This window comes from Tachypleus tridentatus, chromosome 10 (genome assembly GCF_004210375.1).
Source record: "Tachypleus tridentatus isolate NWPU-2018 chromosome 10, ASM421037v1, whole genome shotgun sequence".
NCBI classification, from domain to species: Eukaryota; Metazoa; Arthropoda; class Merostomata; order Xiphosura; family Limulidae; genus Tachypleus; species Tachypleus tridentatus.
In genome coordinates this window covers 71,240,855-71,261,008 of record NC_134834.1, presented here as the reverse complement: position 1 = coordinate 71,261,008, position 20,154 = coordinate 71,240,855, and the positions used below count along the sequence as shown (strand labels likewise).

At 33.0% G+C, this 20,154-nt stretch overlaps 1 protein-coding gene across 1 annotated transcript in view; it reads left to right on the top strand.

Moving 5' to 3' along the window:
• The window catches only part of LOC143229539 (tachykinin-like peptides receptor 86C), a 42,830-nt gene that overhangs the window by 15,355 nt on the left and 7,321 nt on the right, over nucleotides 1-20,154 (top strand). Inside the window, exon 2 of the mRNA XM_076462024.1 lies at nucleotides 6,713-6,928. Coding sequence (XP_076318139.1) covers nucleotides 6,747-6,928 — 182 coding nt within the window. The 5' untranslated portion in view covers nucleotides 6,713-6,746. The remainder of the gene's footprint in view (nucleotides 1-6,712; nucleotides 6,929-20,154) is intronic.

The window sequence follows — 20,154 nt, the reverse complement described above, 5'->3', positions numbered from 1 at the left end:
TATAGCTGCTTGTTATAAAGAAATATTGGAAATCATTAACACATCGTGATTTTCAGAACCGGCGTTCACTCAATCGGTGTGCTATGATGCTTATTTACCTGTTGAGGTAATTATGCTTAATGGTTGAATCTTAATAAACACTGCTTCATTTTTTAACCTCTTTTGTCCATTCATACTTTTTGTTCATTTCATCAACTTACAATTAAACTCCCACTTTCATCATATGTTGGTCGTTCACTTGCACAGAGAAAACTAATGAAATTTTAATTTAAAGTATATAATTCGTATAAATATACTAGTATACTAAAATTTCTTCCTGCTAAAAATATTCAATTATAAATAGCATGTATATGAATGTGTAATTATTTTGAGCAGGTATTGAAAGAAAGATCCATAGAATCGCTTTCGTTTATTAAACTTCAAATCTAAATAGCGAGTACAAAATAAGTCAAAACTCTCATATGACATACAAGCAGAAAGTTCCCATATCAAATACTTCCAAGCCAGTTTAGAGTTAATTTCCAGGCACAATGGGTTAATCAAACTTTATTTTAACAATTTTTTTTTTTTTTTACATTCTAGTGTGGAATCTAATGCGTGAAGCTATTAAGAACAGAATACAATAACGGAAGACAGGCGTCTATATTGTAAATCATTCGAGTACGAATCCAACGCGCAAAGCCATTGAGCTACGCTGCCTTAAGGATGAACCTTTTTAGCATAAATATATTTGATTCTCGAGAAATTTCTGATCATTCGACAATGCAATCTTGCAAAGAACAATCTTATGGATGTGGATACGTACTAATAATTTCCAAATAGAAATATTCGCCCAAGGAGATTTTTGAACTAAGTCGTGCCAAATTTCAAACTATTTCAAAGAATCAAGTCCTCATTAATCTTCTATAAAGCAGAGAACCTTACATAACAGATTGCTTTAGAAGAGTTAAATTCATCAAAACAGCTCTCTCAGTGTCTGCGGAATTTACAGTGCTAAAAATAGGGTTTCGTTGCTCGCGGGGTCTAGAGTCCAGATAGGCTTTTGTGTAGCAGTATGCTTAACTTCAAGCAATCTAAACTTTTTGCAACCACAGTCCACACAAAGCAAGCCCTTACAAAATGGAGGCTAAATTTACAGAAGAAAACACTCAAGTTCAATTATCCACTGTGATGAAGACTGCACATCTCAAGGTGAATTTAATAAAATTTGCTATTGAGAAACTTTCACACAAAATATTAAATAAGACACTGGAGTTGCAGCAATCTCTTTTTATCACTTACCCTGTTTCATATCTAGACCCAATAAATTTTTACACCTTTTATATAAAAAGCGATCTTCGAATCTGACGTTTACGCAGATGTGAGAGTCCGTGGAAATTTTGTTTCAGATACATAGTAAAAAATATCATGAATAGCCTTTGTTCCGACAGACATTTTGTAATTGGGAAATAATAGTAGGGATCTCCATCAAGGCCCAGCATGCCCAGATGGTTAAGGCACTGGACTCGTAATCCAAGAGTCGCGGGTTAGAATCCCTGTCGCACCAAACATACTCGCCATTTCAGCCGTAGGGGCGTTATAATGTGATGATCAATCTCACTATTCGTTGATAAAAGAATAGCCCAAGAGTTGGCGGTAGGTAATGATGACTAGCTACCTTCTCTCTAACCTTACACTGCTAAATTAGGGACAGCTAGCGCAGATAGCTATCGTGTAACAATGCGCGAATTTCAAAAACAAACGAACAAACATGGCCATCAGATTCAAACGAAATAAACTAAAATTTGATTTTCACTCGAAATATTCTTACCTGATCAGTTTTTACTGTATGGGGTTTGATCTAATATGAAAATAAAGTATTTTGTATTTGTTGTGTACAGTAATACCTCATTTTTAGCTAGAAACTTGTGGAAATCTTAATGCTTAACAAAAGCTATATATCAATCTCCTCTTCAGATATTAAAATCCAAATCTTCCATGTTCTCCTCTCAGTTAAAGGTTGGTACACAGTTCTTTATATTCTGCACTTTATTTATTAAAATTATGAAGGAGTCCAGATTCTACTGGTTCACCAAACACAACGTTTCTCTTGACTCGTTTCGCATCAAACGCAACGCTAATCCACATTGTTGTTTATTAAAAGAGTCACTAACACAATAAAACGTAAACAAAAATACTGTCAGTATTATAATTAATCATTTTAAATCTCTTCTGGGGTTCCGTATGTGTTTTATATACAAAATAAGATATTTTATCAGTTTTTGGTTCTTTCTGTACACAAAGTATTTTAACGAAGAAATATATAAAATCATTAAATATTATGTAATATATGGACTCCACCAGTATTAACTAATATAAAAAGTCAATATATATTTGATCATAAATTTGGCTTACTTTTTTCTAATAAATATACTTAAGATTTAAATGTTTTGTTACTGAGCTAGTCGAGAGTGTAAACCTTGCCATAATATATAGCTTGTATATATATACATACATATCAAATTAAATTATGTTATTTATTATGTAAATAATATTATGACTTAAGACTACCTACTGGCAGAACATGACCACAACAACATCTAGTTGTTGTTTTTTTTCGAGTTTAGTGAAACCGTCTCTGTGATTACAGAAGCTCTCACAGTAAAGATCAATGAATTAAACGTTAACCAAGTACCAGGCTTAAAACTAGTGATATCTGAAACCACACCCTCCAAGAACTAAATAACAGCAGCATTCAACAACTTTTCCAAACACCAGTCAAAATTAATCACAGTTAAAGAGCTCAAAGTTAAGGTCGAGCTGCTGTCTTATTATCTCTCTTAACACAAGGTAAGTATCTGGCGAAAGAATTATCACGTATATGAAAGAGTTCACTAGAAATGAACAAGAACAGCAGGTAAAGTCCACGATAAATTCATTCCACGTTTTCTGTGGTAAAAAATCAAAATATTGTTTTATTTTTCAAAAAAAGACTGATAGTCAAATATGTTTAATTATGTGTTGTAGTTTTTTATTTCTGTATGTTATATTAAAGTTTAAATTAGTTATTATAGTAATTACCTGTATAACTCTCTTAGCGTTCAATGTGCGGCTCTGGTACTGAAACGAACTGAAAGGGAATTTTTATCTTCCGAATGATTAGATTGTAAAGATGTGCAATTTAAAGAAATTGGTGATTACAACAGTAATTGTTTTACCAGAAGCCAAGGTGTGCAATTAACATCATAGTTTATTTTAGAATAGTTTTAAATTATATTTCATTTATCATTGCATATAGAAAAAATGAGAAAATTTTTCTCGAGCACTTCCGTAATATAGATTATAAAACAGTTTCCCTTAAAAACGAACAAAGTTTTCTTGTTGTTTGTTATGAAAGACAATGATTCGCTAGGAGATTGATAATAGGACATTGATATTCATACTTCACAATAATAAGACATAGATATTCACAGTGCACGATAATAGAAGAATATAGACAATCATATTGCCATAAAAAGAGCTATGATAAGCGTCAACTGTAAGTTGATTTATATTCCACGAGATCTTCAAAATTAACGTCATATCTTTAAAAAGTTTTGTAATACACTTCAGCTACATCACAACTATAAATCGTTTTTTACTTTTGTCATCTTAAATCTCCAACATTTTAAAAGAATGTAAATAACCATAGAAGAAGGAGCGTTACGCATACCAACCAAAATACGTTTGAATTTGTTTCCCAAGTTTCTGAAGCACATTTCAAATGAGATACTTTAAATAAAAGCTGTTTTATTCTTATCCAGAAACTTTACTAAAATTCATATATAGCTTTATTCACTAAAGTTAGTCTACCTCATATTTATACCTTAAAGTTTTTGGAGTTTACGTGGAACCCTGATCAGTAAAGAAAACCTAACTCATACATATACGTGAACATTATTGAAATTCAGTAAAGAAAAGCTATTTCATGTTTGTACATGAAAGTTATTGATATTGATTTCAGACAGAACCTCTACTCAGTAAGGAAAACCTTCCTCATACTTATACATAAACCTAATTGGAATTCAAGTATAAAGGCTACCTTATACAAGAATATTAATGGATACAACGCAGGACATTTATTTCACATAAGCTATGTACGAAAATACATTGGAGTCCAGACAGAGCCCTTAACAAAAACAACCTACCCAAACTTTATATATTAACATAGCGGACTCCGGACAGTTTTGTTTGTTTGTTTGTTTTGGAATTTTGCACAAAGCTACTCGAGGGCTATCTGTGCTAGCCGTCCCTAATTTAGCAGTGTAAGACTAGAAGGAAGGCAGCTAGTCATCACCACCCACCGCCAACTCTTGGGCTACTCTTGTACCAACCACCAGTGGGATTGAGCGTCACATTATAACGCCCCCACGGCTGGGAGGGCGAGCATGTTTGGCGCGACGCGGGCGCGAACCCTTGACCCTCGGATTACGATTCGCACACCTTACGCGCTCGGCTATGCTAGGCCCACTCCGGACAGATTCTTTAACATTGACTTACCAAACCTTGGTAGAAAGATATAACAAGGTCTCAGACAAAGCTTTTTCGTCTCAATAAAATTATTTTTATCACATTTCTTTATTAAAATTATTGAATTCCCCACATGATTTCTAATTCTGAATTAAAACAAACTAAAACCAGTTTCTATATTAACATCACTGGATTAGTTACAGAGTCTTTACTACTTCTCAATGAAAAATAAACTAGCACAATTTTATCAACAGTACTAAGTTCCCTACAGGGTTTCTACTTCTAAATTAAAAACCAAACTAGAACCAGTTTCTATATTAACACTACTAGATCCCCACAGGGTTTCTACTTCTTAATGAAAATACTAGAACCAGTTATTATATTAACATTACTGAATTTTCCACAGGTCTCTACTTCTAAATCTAAAAAAATAGAACCAGTTTCTATACTAACACTACTATATTCCCCACAGGGTTTTTACTTCTCAATGAAAAGAACAAACACTAGGCTTATACATCAACATTACGTGATTCCAGACAGCTTTTATCATTATCACCACTGGACTCTAAATAGAACCCCTACTCAGTAAAGAAAACCTATTTCAGTTTTCTATGTAAATATTTTTCATTCATAATACATTTTAGTCGATGGAAATAACTAATGTTATACTTGCTTGTTTACATATTCACGAAATTAAATCGTTTAGTTTCAACTTAAATTCCAAATTTTCCCTTGGAGAAGAAAGGTCTACCTTTCGAAAACTTTCGGGTTATATGGGTTGTATCCTTCTATAAAGACTTCTTGAACCTATATGTTTTTCTGACATCATGATTGAACTTATATGTGTTACAGATACAATTAAATATGTTTTATTTGATACTGTCCTGTAAATGACACAATAAAGAGAGAAGCTTCATGTTTCAAAGAAAGTAGGAAACTAGGTCTCATAATTTACGAAAATATGATAATTATAGTTATTATTAAAATTCAATGATGGAAAAGCCTGAAAGTTGAATATTGTTGAATCAAGATAGTTTTTTTAAAACTATCTTTAGCAAGTAAACACAGTTTATTAACCGTCTTCACCATCAAACTTCTACAAGATTATTATATTCTTAATGAAACTATAAGCCAGACTCGTGATTTGGATTTTTATCAAAACGTAATCATAGACGCTACAAATCGTACAATAACGGTCATTATTTTATGATTTGCTATTTAGTTTTGGATTTGCGCAAGGTTACATATGTATATTGTCTACACTGGTCGCTCCTGATATTAAAATGACAAACTAGAAAACAAAAAGGAGTCGCTAGTCAACATAACCACAGCCAAATTTTTGAATTTCACCTGTACATTTGCAGTATATCTACGGTTCCAGAGTATGGATCGAAGTTGTACGGACACACGCCACGAACCATGAACTTTTGAATTCGCTACTTGAGACCATTAAATATCCGGATGTTGATAGCTTAAAGAATAATCAAGAAACAGAATTTTTATTGATCCGCATGCTAAAAAAATGAAGACAATTCGAGATCCTAATTTAATTACCTAAACCATGATTAACGCCAATTTTAGTTTCCCTTTGATGTCAGTTTCTTGGAACATCTTGCGTTGTCAAAACTTGTTCTCTGCCATTGATAGCATACAAAACAGACGTCCAAGACAAGCCATAAACGATTTGTATGCGGAGAACAAATGCCACTACGTGTGTAAGACATTAAAAAAGACATCGCAGGTTACAAGAAATACGTCAGTCGGATCACATCTTTTGTGATGAATTTGCATATAGATTAATTTTCACCACATAAATCAAAATCGTCATACCGATTGTTTCTCTTTAAGAACAGTTTTATTTCATCAACTGCATAGGACGTCCTACCAAGTGTTGCTGACACAAGAAAAATAGCGTATTGACTGCATCAGTATTGAGACAAACTATTCATCAAGAAACATGCATATTTAAACTTTATTAAAGCAGTTTTTTCACTCACGCTGAGAGCTTACACGTCGGTATGCATTTTAACGAAACAGTGAAATTTATCTTAACATTTGTGAAATATAGTTTCTAATAACTATGAAAAAATATGTTTACATCAGCGTGAAAACTTCTAATGATCATATAAAGTATGTAGATTTACTCTCTAACTTCACATTCTTAAAGTTTCGTAAGTTAACTTTCGTCTTTTTTTAAAGATTTTTGTCTGGTACTTTCTTATAGATGTGTTGCTATTGTTCGACCTTTGACCCCACGGATGTCCAAGAGTAAAGTGTTAGTACTGATTGGAGCCATCTGGATTTGCAGCGTGTCAATAGCTTTTCCTACATTGCTGTATTCTACGACCCACACCTACAACTATGGTAAAGATGGAGACAGAATTTTGTGTTACCTTCACTGGCCTGATGGACCAAGTGGCATTTCGACAGCTGATTATGTGTAAGTGTAGTATATTAACTTCAGTATAGAATTTAATAACTGATTACGTGTACATTTAGTATCTTAACTGCTTTACTACTTCAGTATAGAATTTAACACTTTATTATGTGCAAGTGTAGTATCTTTACTTATATCACTTAAATATTGAATTTAGCAGCTGATTATATTTGAGCGTGATGTCTGAACTGTTTTATCACTTCAGTGTCGAATTTAATAACTGATTATGTTTGAGCGTAGTGTCTGAACAGTTTTATCACTTCAGTGTTGAATTTAATAACTGATTACGCTATGTAACACAAATTGTGTTTCTGAATAGTATGTGTTATTTCTTAATTGCTTATGTTGTAAAAGTACAAAAAAATGGCTATTATCCCCTTCAAACTTTGCTTTTGTGACCTGGATAATGAAATTTAGAAATTAACTTATTTTCTATGTAAAAATGGGCAAATTTGCACATTTTCACTTATATACGTTCTTAATAAAACAGCTAATGAATCAAGATTTACATGTATTTATACTAAAGATATACAAAAAAGAACAAAAATGTTTAGAAATGAGTAGTTTTTCGAAATTTGCGACTGTAATGTAAACCACTTTCACGTATCAGCCCCCAAATATTGTCTCCCATCATGTTTTTGTTATACGCCCCTTGGTAGCGGCGTTAAAAATACAATATATTTTGGTGGAAGCACTCGCCTTGCTCCGCTGAGTATGCTCCCATGTTCTCCTTGAATTTATCAAGATGAGCGTAAAGGATATGGCCTTTCAGGGACATCCTACAGCCCATTTTGCTGTAGTTCTTCACCAGTGCCTCAACCAGTTCCACATAATTTTCGCCCTTGTGATTGCCCAAGAAGCCCCAAACCACTGCGACAAAGTTGCCCCAAGCTTTTTTCCTTTCTACTGAGTTTCTTGGGAAATTTTGTGCACTCCAGGATCTTCTTTATTTGTGGTCAAACGAAGACACCAGCTTTGGCCTTTGCCTCAAACAGCTTAGGGAAGAAGTCTCGAAGGTACTTGAAGGCTGCAAACCCCTCATCAAAAGCTGTGACAAATTGTTTCATAAGACTCAATTTTATATGCAATGATGGAAACAACACCTTCTGCAGGTACACTAGTAGCTCACACTTGACATTGTGCCTCCCCACAGACAACTCGGTCCGTTGTGGCCAGTGCTTCCTGTTTTAGTGTGCTGTGGTGTCCTTGCTGTCTCAAAGGGAAAGATAGCAAAGAAACTTGGTAAAGCCTCTTTGGAGACCCATCAGGAATGCCACCATTTTGAAGTCTCCGATAAACTCCCAGCCATACTCATCTTACTTCAAGGTTTCTAGCAAGGTTTTTACGCTGTTGTATTCCTCTTTGAGGTGCACCGAAATATATTTAAATTTAAAAAAGGTTTAAAATTTGTATAATATAAAATTTTACTATTCAAGCAAGCAAAAATTGTCCATCTTACTTACTAGAGTTTTTTTTTTTTTTTTTTTGCAGTGCTTGCAGATAAAATCAGGTGCCCAGGGTTTGTCTTGATCCCCGACAGGCATACCGAAATAAGCCTTGTAGGCTTCATACATTTTAGCAGCGGCTGTCACAGAGTACTTTTTCGCTCTTGTCTTGATAAATTGGCCACATACATCGTAGAATGCATCTGGAGAATGCTTAAAACTTCTTGATGCCATCAGATAGGGTATATGGATTCACTTAGGTAGCTATAACTAAACTAAAGTGGTGAGAAGTGATCCCCTGTATATATACATTATTATGAAAAGTTCTAGAAAATTCTCATAAGTTTTACAACATTCTAGAAAGTTCTTGAAATTTTTTGCAAGTTTGAGAAAATTCTCTATCAGCTACTCTGCGCTGAATCTGCCTGAAATGTTTTGGAAAATGGGTAAATTTAAAAATCTCATAACCCTTGTCACAGAAGCAAAGTTTGAAGAAAAAAATAGGTCTTTTCCATTTATTTTAAGCATAAGCAATTGGAAATTAACACTTTCTGCCCAGGAACAAGAAAAAGTAAAAATTTTATTACACAGTATTATGTATAAGTGTGGTGTCTGAACTGTTTTATCACTTCAGTGTTGAATTTAATAACTGATTATGTATAAGTGTAGTGTCTGATCTGTTTTATCACTTCAGAGTTGAATTTCATAACCGATTATGTGTAAGTGTTGTGTCTGAACTGTTTTATTATATTGGTATTTAATTTAACAACTGATTACGTATAAGTGTAGTGTCTGAACTGTTTAATCACTTCAGTTTTGAATTTAACAGCTGATTGTAAGTCCAGAATATGAAGTACTTTATCACTCAGTTATTTAAATTATAAGCACGGAAGTAACCCAGTGGTTAGAGTGCTGGACTATTGAAATTCGAATTCCATTTCTGCAAAAAAACAAATTTGGGAGATGTGGGTAACGCAATAATGTAAAATTCCAATATTCGACAATCAAAAGCAGCCCCAGAGTTGATGGCGAGAGCTGTTGTAGTATATCAGTTCTTAATTATGAATGGCTCGCACAGGTAGTAATTCAGTACATTTGTGCGAATATAAGATTGCAAAAATATAAGTATTGTATTTTAAGCATAAATTTCACGTAACTGTTACTGCTTAACCATAATTATCACGTGCTGTGTGTTATCATGTAGGAGCTGCAGGTTATTTCTATGTAAATATAATAAACTTATTCCTTTTGTATTCACGTTTAACTCGAAGGTTTGAAATACGTCTTGTAGATTAATTGTGATTATCACTTGAATCTATTAGTTTAACTGTGATTATCACTTGAATCTATTAGTTTAATTGTAGTTGTCACTTGAATCTATTAGTTTAACTGTGATTATCATTTTAATCTACTAGTTTAACTATAATTATAATTTGAATCTATTAGTCTAAGTCTGATTATCACTTCAATCCATTAGCTTAACTATGATTATCACTTCAATCTATTAGTTTAACTGTAATTATCACTTGAATCTGTTAGTTTAACTATGATTATTACTTGAATCTATTAGTTTAACTGTGATTATCACTTGAATCTAGTAGTTTAACTTTGAATATCACTTTACTCCACTAATTTAACTATAATTATCAATTGAGTCTACTAGTTTAACTGTCATTATCACTTGAATCTACTAGTTTAACTATGATTATCAGAAAAATATTGTTGTTTAACTGCAAAGATAACTTATTTGACTTGTCTAATTGTAGCTACCAAATAATGAATTCAGTAGTTTGGTTGTAGTTACACGTATTTGTTTTGGTTTAATTAACTCACCGGCATAACTGTAATTATCACATAACTGTATCATCCTGACCCTAGTTAAATGAACCTTCTAAACCTCACAGTTTGATAAACTCACTAGTGCATTAATCAAGACGTACGTACTTGTAGCTAACGAGGTTTTCTTATGAGTTTGGTTGTGTTTTCTTTTTGGTTAAAATGTTTCTTTTGATTCACTTATTTCCTAAGAAGTAACGACGCAGGAGGCATCTGGCTCTACGTTTAAAACATAGTAATGAGAATCTGTAAGACATCCATTTCTTAAATTACTACTTGAAACCTTCTGTACTTGGTGAAACTACATAATTACATAACTGAGTAAAACAAAGAAATTAGTTTGCATGCACCTGACAATAACCTGTTGTAACAAACGATATAGTTGTGATATATTACAATTGGTTTTGTTTTCTCAACTCTGTACCTAAATTTCTCGTGCGTATTAATATTTTTATTATCACAAAAAGAATAGCCATGTTTTCCTATTAACAAATATAAACAACAAAGAAAAGTAAGCTGCATCTAAACTTAATATCTTAAATTATGATACAAAATGAAAACAAAAATGATCATTCTAAAAATATCAACGCGTATAGGTCATATGAACTTTAACTAGACGGGTTAGAAGTAAAAAAGTTTGTTTGTTTTATGAATTTTGCGCAAAGCTACATGAGGGCTATCTGCGCTAGCCGTCCCTAATTTAGAAGTGTAAGATTAAAGGGAAGGCAACTAGTCATCACCACTTACCGCTAACTATTGGGCTACTCTTTTGTTAACAAATAGTGGGATTGATCGTCACATTATAATGCCCCCATGACTGAAATGGCGAGCATGTTTGGTGTGACCTGGATTCGAACCCGCGACTCTCAGATCACGAGTTGAACGCCTTAACCCACCTGGCCACGGTTGGCTAAATAAAAAGGTATATTATAGGCATGTCTCTTAAGGCTAAAATTAAATGAAATTATTTTGTTTATTTTAAAGAAACTAATAAAAAGTGCCCTTAAAATGTGAAATGTTGCCACCCAATGTTTATTGCTCACTTGTAGGTGTCTTGCTGCTGTATTGATCAAAGGCGTTGTATGGATTGCACGTGTAAAGCAATATTTGTTGTAAATAGGCATTACTACAACCTATGAAGATGTGGAGGAGATATCTACCCCCACACATTAGGGTAACTGCATACGTAATTAGGTACATAACTCAAAATCGGCTGTTTATACGGCTGCCTGAAGGGGTTATTTGTTTAAACCACTCTCGCTACTGAACAATACTGTGTTGTCTGTCGGTCAGCCAGTAGACATCAAAATGATGTCATGTAAGGGATGCTTGACGTCAGTAAAATCTGTGTATGCTGTGAATAACGAAAAAAATATGCATTCTTTAGGCTACAATATAGCATGATATATGAACTTCAAAACCACGAAATAAAAATATTTATTACTCATAATTTTGGTTTTATTTACTCTCGAAACAGAACACTTTCGGCGAAGTTGCGGAAGTAATACAACAGCTTGGATGTTTGTTTGTAATATGATTCATGTGTATACAGTGGGTTAGTCCCACTATAAAAAAAAACACTCTGCTGTCCTGCTGTCCTGCTTTCTTTGAAGCTTCAATCTTCTTTCTCAATCGTTCTCAACATGGTTGCCGACACCACAGTTTCCATTGTAAGAACTTTCTGGAAAAAAACAAAGTTGTTAAAAGAAACTACATCTTAACTTTCTACTGTATGTGGAAGTACACTTCCAAAAACTCATTACGCAAATTAATAAGTTAAAGTCCATGGGTATGTCACGGGTTTCATCTTCATGGTTCGAAAAAAAACTGCCGTGGGCTTGGACGCATAATTTCAAACTTCTTGTCGTCCAGTCCGTTTATCATATAACTTCCATATCTCGTAGTTAGTGTTGACTCCTTATCTCTGATCACTTTAAAGTTTTTTTCATTTTTTGTTCTTAAATCCACTTTTAAAAGTCATCCAATATATGAAAAAAACTGGGGCAATCATAGATCCCAACAACAATCTTTATAATCTTTCTATTACCTTCGAAAATTTTATCAACTTGGAGTCGATACCAATTTTTTTTTCTTGTTACAATCGTTGTATTGCAACAGAGGCCTCATTGAAGCAAACCTTCATTTCTCGTATCTAAGATATTTTTCGCACATGTTTTTGCTGTTTGTCGACGGTGTTGGAAAATAGTTTTTGCCCTGTGTTTCATCCTGTTACAGATGTGTGAGGTATGTGCAACTTATTAGGTACCACTGTCTAAGTTGTAAATTGTAAAAACTTATTTCTTACTAGTATATTGTATATTGACAGTCGTAGAGGAAGTCCTACACTTCTATTCGCTATGTTTATGTTTCTCTCACAAACAAGCTTTAGACTAAAGAGGATACGTGTGAAGGGAGAAACTTGTATCCGAATAAAATTTTTGTTTTGTAAGAGTGGATTTAGCTTTATTTTAGCTTACTTTACGTGGTATAATTCACCTACTGTTGTATAAATAACTATCTTTGAAACTGGTCGCCTCTGGTCTTCGCTGTTTGACTATACCAACATCTTTCCCTAGAAATAACTGTGACAAATTTCCCCAATCCTACTTTTTCCTTGGCTTCACTGTACAATCAGCTAATAGGAAATTCCCATAAATTAAATATACGTAGATACTAAATTTGTCACCCGTTTTGCCTCATCTCGTATATTCGGCAAAAAACCTCTCTGCCTTAACACATAAAGTGTGACGATCCTTCCTATAAGCTTAAGACGTGTTTTATGTGTTTACCTAATTAACAAAAAAATAAATAAAGGTGAATGGTTGTTTTTAAGCGCAAGTTAAACGGAAGAACGAGGTTCTAGAAAGCACGATAAAATTGTTCTAGTACAAAATGTAATAATTAAACAAACGTTAAGGGATCACAAAGCAATGTTCAAGTCTTAAAAAGTGAAAAAGAGTTACACAGAAAAAGTTGCCTTATTTTTTATTACACTATTTCTTACATGAAGAGAAATAAGCAAAGTTGTTAGATTCAATTTTGTTTACTGGTTGGTAAGTTTTCATCTCTGTCCATAGATATATTTTTCTGATTTACTGTGGAAAGTAAAGAGCCGTTTATTTCGCTGACATATTAAACCAAGTCTGACGCAGCATAAGTTAACTGTTAAAATTCACGTGGAATACTGCCTTTGTTACGATTATACGAGTAACAGAATCCCTAGTAAGACCTTTACGCTAGACAGACAAAAACAAAAAATTCTGATTTATGTAGTTCTTTCAATCGTCATTAGGTGGTGTCCTTTGCAGGCGAATTTAATTTACACTGTTCTCTTCAAACTTGGAAAATGTCGATTAGATAAACGACGTAAACAGCGACATGTCAAAGGATAAGTTCTAGTGTTAAACCTTCCATCATGTTGTTTTAATCAACTATAAAACATAGCTGATTCAAATTGATGTTCAACAGTGAATTTAATATCAACAGGTTTGGTATAAAACGATGCTTGAACGAATGAAAAGATGTTTGTTTTTTTCAGTTGAAAACACAGAAGTGATGTCAGAGTACACCTTATAATAAGATAGTTTGAAAGTGTCGAGTTATTCATTTAACTGTCGTCATTCATGAAAACACAAGAATATGAAGTAGTGGAAATGGTCTGTGACAGACAAAGCTGTCACATGTTTATACACCGTGATGAATAAACATTCTATGTACGCCCTTACTTCAATCCAATAAAAATAGACCGAGATATCTCTCTTTAAAATCAGAAAAATTCTACAAGTGAAAACTAATGATTTTTACTTTAAATGCAGCTATTGTAAAAGTCCCAAACTGAAACATAAAACATGTTTTGTAAATTAGAAACACGATATTCAGTAAAAAATTGCAAAATCTATAAGCTTCTTTCTTTATAGTCAAGCACAGAGCTACACAATGAGCGATCTGTGTTCTGTCTTCCACGAGTATCTAAACCCAATTTCTAGCGTTGTGAGTCAGCAGGCATACCTTTGTGCCACTGGGGAAGGGGCAATGTGTAAACAAGACAGCCCATATAAAGTTTATATCCTGTGAGAATAATATAGCAAAATAACCTCTCTAAAATTAGTAAATATTCTATATTTACTTCACGTGTTTTTTTGTTTATTCACAGATATGAGCGAATTACAAAAATTATGTAACTAATTTAAGGTGTATGATGTGCTTATCCACTTAAGTCTTATTCTGCGTTAATATATTTATGCTTATCAGTATTTTTAAACAATTGTGTATTTTTGCAGGTTCCTAATCTAGGTCACTAGTCGCAAAATGAGTTGTAATAAATTAAATACACTGATTCCAATTTCACTATCCCTTAGGACCAGCATATCCAGGTGGCTAAGGTACCCGACTCGTAATATGAGAGTCGCGGGTTCGAATCTCCGTCACACCAAACATGATCGTCCCTTTATAATGTTTAAACAAAATAAACAAATAGAACACTCGTTAAATTTACCATGGTAATGTAAAGAAAACAATGTGATAAACATTTTAGTCCCTTTACAATGTTTAAACAAAGAGAACAATCGTTAAATTTACCATGGTAATGTAAATAAGAGAACAATGTGATAAATACCTTAGTCCCTTTACAATGTTTAAACAAAATAAACAAATAGAACACTCGTTAAATTTACCATGGTAATGTAAAGAAAACAATGTGATGAATGACTTATTAATTTTGACACATTAATATAAACGGATAAAGTTGCAAATCTTATCTGCCTTCGCTGTGTTATAACAATACACTTCTTAACATTACTATATAATGGCAGTGTATCTTATTACATTCATCTTTCTACCAAGATATGAAAATCGTGTTCCTTATAAAAACAACAACTGATAAAGTATTTGGTAAGAAGGCTTTAAATGGTAAAACGTGGAATCGAAAAAAAAATTAGTGTATTATGTAGTTCTCTAAATAATTATTTTGTACTGTGTACTGAGTTTGAAACTATTTGTTTTACACTGACCACTGTATCTTAAACAAAAAAAAAACATTTTAAATACACAACATACAATTCTATACATTAGGCAGTAGCTTTTAAATGTCACTACGGGTGTGCTCATATATATAAGATGTATACACACACGCACGTATATATATATCTATGTATGGGCATAATAAATATATATATATTGGTTAATTTAATCAGTTTATACCAGGTTGTAGACATAAACTGTCTCAACTGTTTCAAAACCAAAACACTACGACTCCACATATATCAGCTACCGCTTATTGGAAAAGAAAAAAAGAAAAGAAATGAGAGAAATGGAAAGTTGAACGAAACTAGAAGGTTATTAAGACGGATCTCTGGAAAGTGAAGGTCATCGTTTGAAGAAGTATTTCCAGACCCTAAAATGGTCAAAAGGTAGTGATTGGTACTGTACTGTAACAACGAATGAAGTACAGATGTTAAAATTCAAAGCAATAATATTATACTGAAAATAAGTATAGTACTTTTCCTTTATACCCAAAAAAATGGTAAGATCTTTACTGTATGAACACAAAGCTTATTAATATATTTTTAGAAATTTATTATGCACATTTACTATGTGAACAAAATACATATTTATATTTTTTTTAAAAGTGATTCAAGTTATGGGAGTTTAACGGAAAAAACATTAATATTGCGAGGGGTATGACGGAAAAGTACCAAATATATTGTAGTATTTCCAACCTAACTTGTCAATAGTATTGTCTCTTTCTATACCCATGATGGTTTACTGCTAAATAACTCAACTCAAATGAATGTTTCTTAATTATATAACGTGAAAAGGTAAAGCACTTGCATCATATAAACTAGTTAAGTGTAAGGGTCAAACAAATGCGTTGAGTTTAACATATCAAAATGACTAGAGATATCGATGATTAAATTGTTATTACTAATACCTTTCATTAAAATATTGTGAAATAACTTTGTTAATTAAACGGTGTATATATGAAAATTTAAACTAAAATATTGTGAGGTTAGTCACGACCCAAACAACAAAGTAAATGTATATCAAAGATACACAATAACTTCGGGAAACAAGATAAATGTGAGTGAATTTTAAAAAGCAAATTAAGGTAATTCAAAATAAGTGGCAGAAAATGAAGTAAAGTTTCCTTTTACATGTAATAAATCACTGGTTAAAGATGAAGAGATAGAGAAATATCTCTTAAGGTGTGGAATTTAATTCAGAATTAAACAAACGTATATAAAAGTTAGTCAGAAGAAAACATCAAATTAAAAATAGATTCACTTATTCCTGCTGGGATAATGATTCCTAGAATATAGATAAGGCACTGTTTTTCGTGCAAACGCAAGGATTGCTCAACAGGAACAGAATAGTGTGAAATATGAAAGATCGTGTTTGTCATCGTAAAAATATCGGGTGCTTGGCTTATCAACATTAGTGTTAATAACATGTCTTCTGTGTTCACGAAATGTTTCACTAGCTTTGCGACCTCTCTCACAGAAGACAACAATTTATCGAACAGGAGACCAACTGATTATCCTCATGATTAGAAGTTACATAGTGTAATCTTTTACACAAGGAAAACGTTCAGATAGTATGGCTGAGTGAACATTATTATTGTCAAAATCGGAGCAAACCTGCAAATCTTTGAAGATGAGACTTTTAGTAAAAGTGTTTTTAGTGTATGAATTAGTTTGTAGAAATGTGAGCGTTGTACACTGGTATTTTAATACAGATACAGTAAGGTTGTATGGAAGTGTTAATGAAAGATTTTTTGTTTGTTTGTTGCGTCTGTCGAATAAAGTTCGGGGTATGGTAGTGGTTTTGTGAAGCGATTTATTTAGAGAAACGACTGAGTAGCAGTATTAGTCTTCTAATAAATAAAATAAACGTGTCAACAAGCAAACACATTCAACTGTTAGAGCTTTGAAAAACAACAAAAATAAACAGCTAACATTGTTATGCTCTTAGAACATTAAATAAAGTACTTAACAGAGAACAATAAATAACAATATTTGCTTAATAAAAACTGAATTAAAATTAACAAAGAATAAAAAACTGTTATTAACCACAAAATAAGAACCGCAGAATTTATGGATGAAAAGTAATCAGTATGGACGAACTAGGCTTGAATCAGTTATTTATAGTAAGTTTACTGAACGCTACAAAGAACAGTTTCGTATATAAGGAGCAGACCTGCCGTTTGACAACGTAACATTATCTTATTTCATAACGTATTTTACATCTGTTCCACTTCGTCTTGTCAAATCTAAGTATTTAAATTTAATCGTTGTATAATTACTTTCTCGTCTCGTCTAGAAATTTTGTACTTTATATCTTCAGAAATTAAAGCTAAAACCTACGCGGACGACTTTAATAAGGTATTCTAGTGATATAACATGGATGTCGTAACTGAATACCGACACCTGATACTAATTTTCTTTACTTATGTAGCTCCTAGTTAGTGGTTACTGTGGCAACCAGTTTCACAATGGACACTGAAAACAAAAGCATATAATACTCACGTAGATCTTGTCTGGTATATTTTACAAGGTTTGACACAAATCTTTTGTTACAAAATTTAATTAATTAAAGCAGACCTCAGTTTAGATAGGTTCTAATTCTGCAAAATGAAATCTGAGATAAGCTATTGTGAAAGTGATTCACTCAAGTCTTTAGGTTTATGTGGTACTTACGTCTCCGAAAGTTTCTCATATCTTGCCCAGTATGGGTTTTATCACATCGTTTATACACTGTTCCCTAAAAGATTATAAATAGTTAGTAACATGAAAACGAAAACATCGACTAATGGCTTTGATGATGTTTTTGCTGCTGTTATTGCAGATGCTTGCTTGTTTGTAACATCACGTGAGGCACTAAACTAACAACTATCGTTCGCTATAAATTAAACAACAACGAGTCTCTCTAGTCTGCAGCTTTGAGTCTTTCTTAATGCTCGGTATATTTGCGAGTGTTTCAATAATTTTAGATTTTTACAAACCCGTAATTAAAATAACAATAACATTAATGTTTTACAGCAGCATATATGTATTACCTAATCAACCATTTTAAATGGCTCAGAATGGCTAGATTGTTAAGGCACGGGACTTGTAATCTGAGGGTCGCAGATTCGAATTACTCTAAACATGCTCGCCCTTTAAGCCGTAGGGGCGTTATAATGTGACGGTTAATCCCACTATTCGTTGGTAAAAGAGTAGCCCAAGACTTGGCATTGGGTGGTGATGACTAGCCGCCTTCCCACCAGTCTGACACTGCTCAATTAGGGACGGCTAACATAGATTGTCCTCGTGTAGCTTTGCGTGAAATTCCAAAACAAACAAACCATTTTAAATAGAAATATATGTTAGAAGTAATCATTTTCAGAAACAAATAGTTTTTATAAAATTCACATTTTAATTTGAATGATTTACTCAAGGCCTATAAGCAGTCTTCTTTCAATGTCATTTTGTTTTGTTTGTTTTTTGAATTTTGCACAAAGCTACTCGAGGGCTATTTGTGCTAGCCGTTCCTAATTTAGCAGTGTAAGACTAGAGGGAAGGCAGCTAGTCATCACCACCCAACGCCAACTCTTGGGCTACTCTTTTACCAACGAATAGTGGAATTGACCGTCACATTATAACGCCCCCACGGCTGAAAGGGCGAGCATGTTTGGCGCGACGGGGATGCGAACCCGCGACCCTCAGATTACGAGTCGCACGCCTTAACACGCTTGGCCATGCCGGGCCATTTCAATATCATTTTGAATGATTTACACAAGGCCTATAACCAGTCTTCTTTCAACATCATTTTGAATATCATGTTCTTAATTACAGAGTCTCTACTTTTATAACGTTTTAGTGCAAAGCTACATAACAGAATACCTGTGTTTCGTCAAACACAGGGAAACGAACCTAAATTTTATACTTTTAAGACTTTGAATTTTTAACTTAATGACGCATAAGTAATTCTTTCTGTAATTGCAACTAATATTCTGAAATATTTCAAAACCCAAATATTTTCTTCGAACAAAGTCAAAATTAACATAATCACCGTATGTTAGTGGATATGTTAAGGATGCCAACTTCAGTAATATGAATTACAGTGAAACGTCATGAGAAGTGATTCAGATGGTGGGAATTTTTAATTGTGTTTTTGTTTCTAGCAAATGTTTTATAATACCCAATGAAATTATAAACAGAAATACCGCTTAACTATTTATAGGAAGAAGATGTCTCCGTGTGAAAGATCGAAACAATAAAACTTCTATTTTCGTTTGTAAATCCAATACTGGAGTAAACAAAGCCATTTACAAATTATATTTCCACGTGATTTATTATAAAACATTCAACAGCTTTCTTTCATATGAAAGATATTTAACATTATTTCTGTAATTATCAATGTCTCTTAGACCATGCCATACCTCCAGCGACTCAATTGTAAGACTGAGAGCTTATAACGCTGAAAATGTGGTTTTGATTTCGAGGTAGGCAAAGTAGAGATAGCCCATCCCGTAGCTTTGTGCATAACAGTAAATAAACAAGCAAAATTCACATTATTTTCTTAATATTGCTTTCTTGAAAGCAAATAGAACGATAACATGTGAGAATGATATAATTTCTTTGACTACTAAGAAAGTAATAATTTCTTTATCTAAACGGAAGATACATGTTCGTAGACTTTTACTTGGTTATTTTCAATATTTATGACTAGAGGGAAATTGCAGAGCTTTTGCTGTCAAATAAGTATCTTTATTGCAACATTATTTCTTTAAATACAAGATTATGCAATAATACATGCAAAATATAGTCGCAGACATCTAGATTTATAAGTCCGCTTGCATTTAGGTCGTACTTTATAAAACATTAACTAATGTTAGGCTTAAGATCAATAATGAGATAAATTACCACATTAGCGCATACGGTTTTTACATTAGCTTCGTTAGAACTAAAT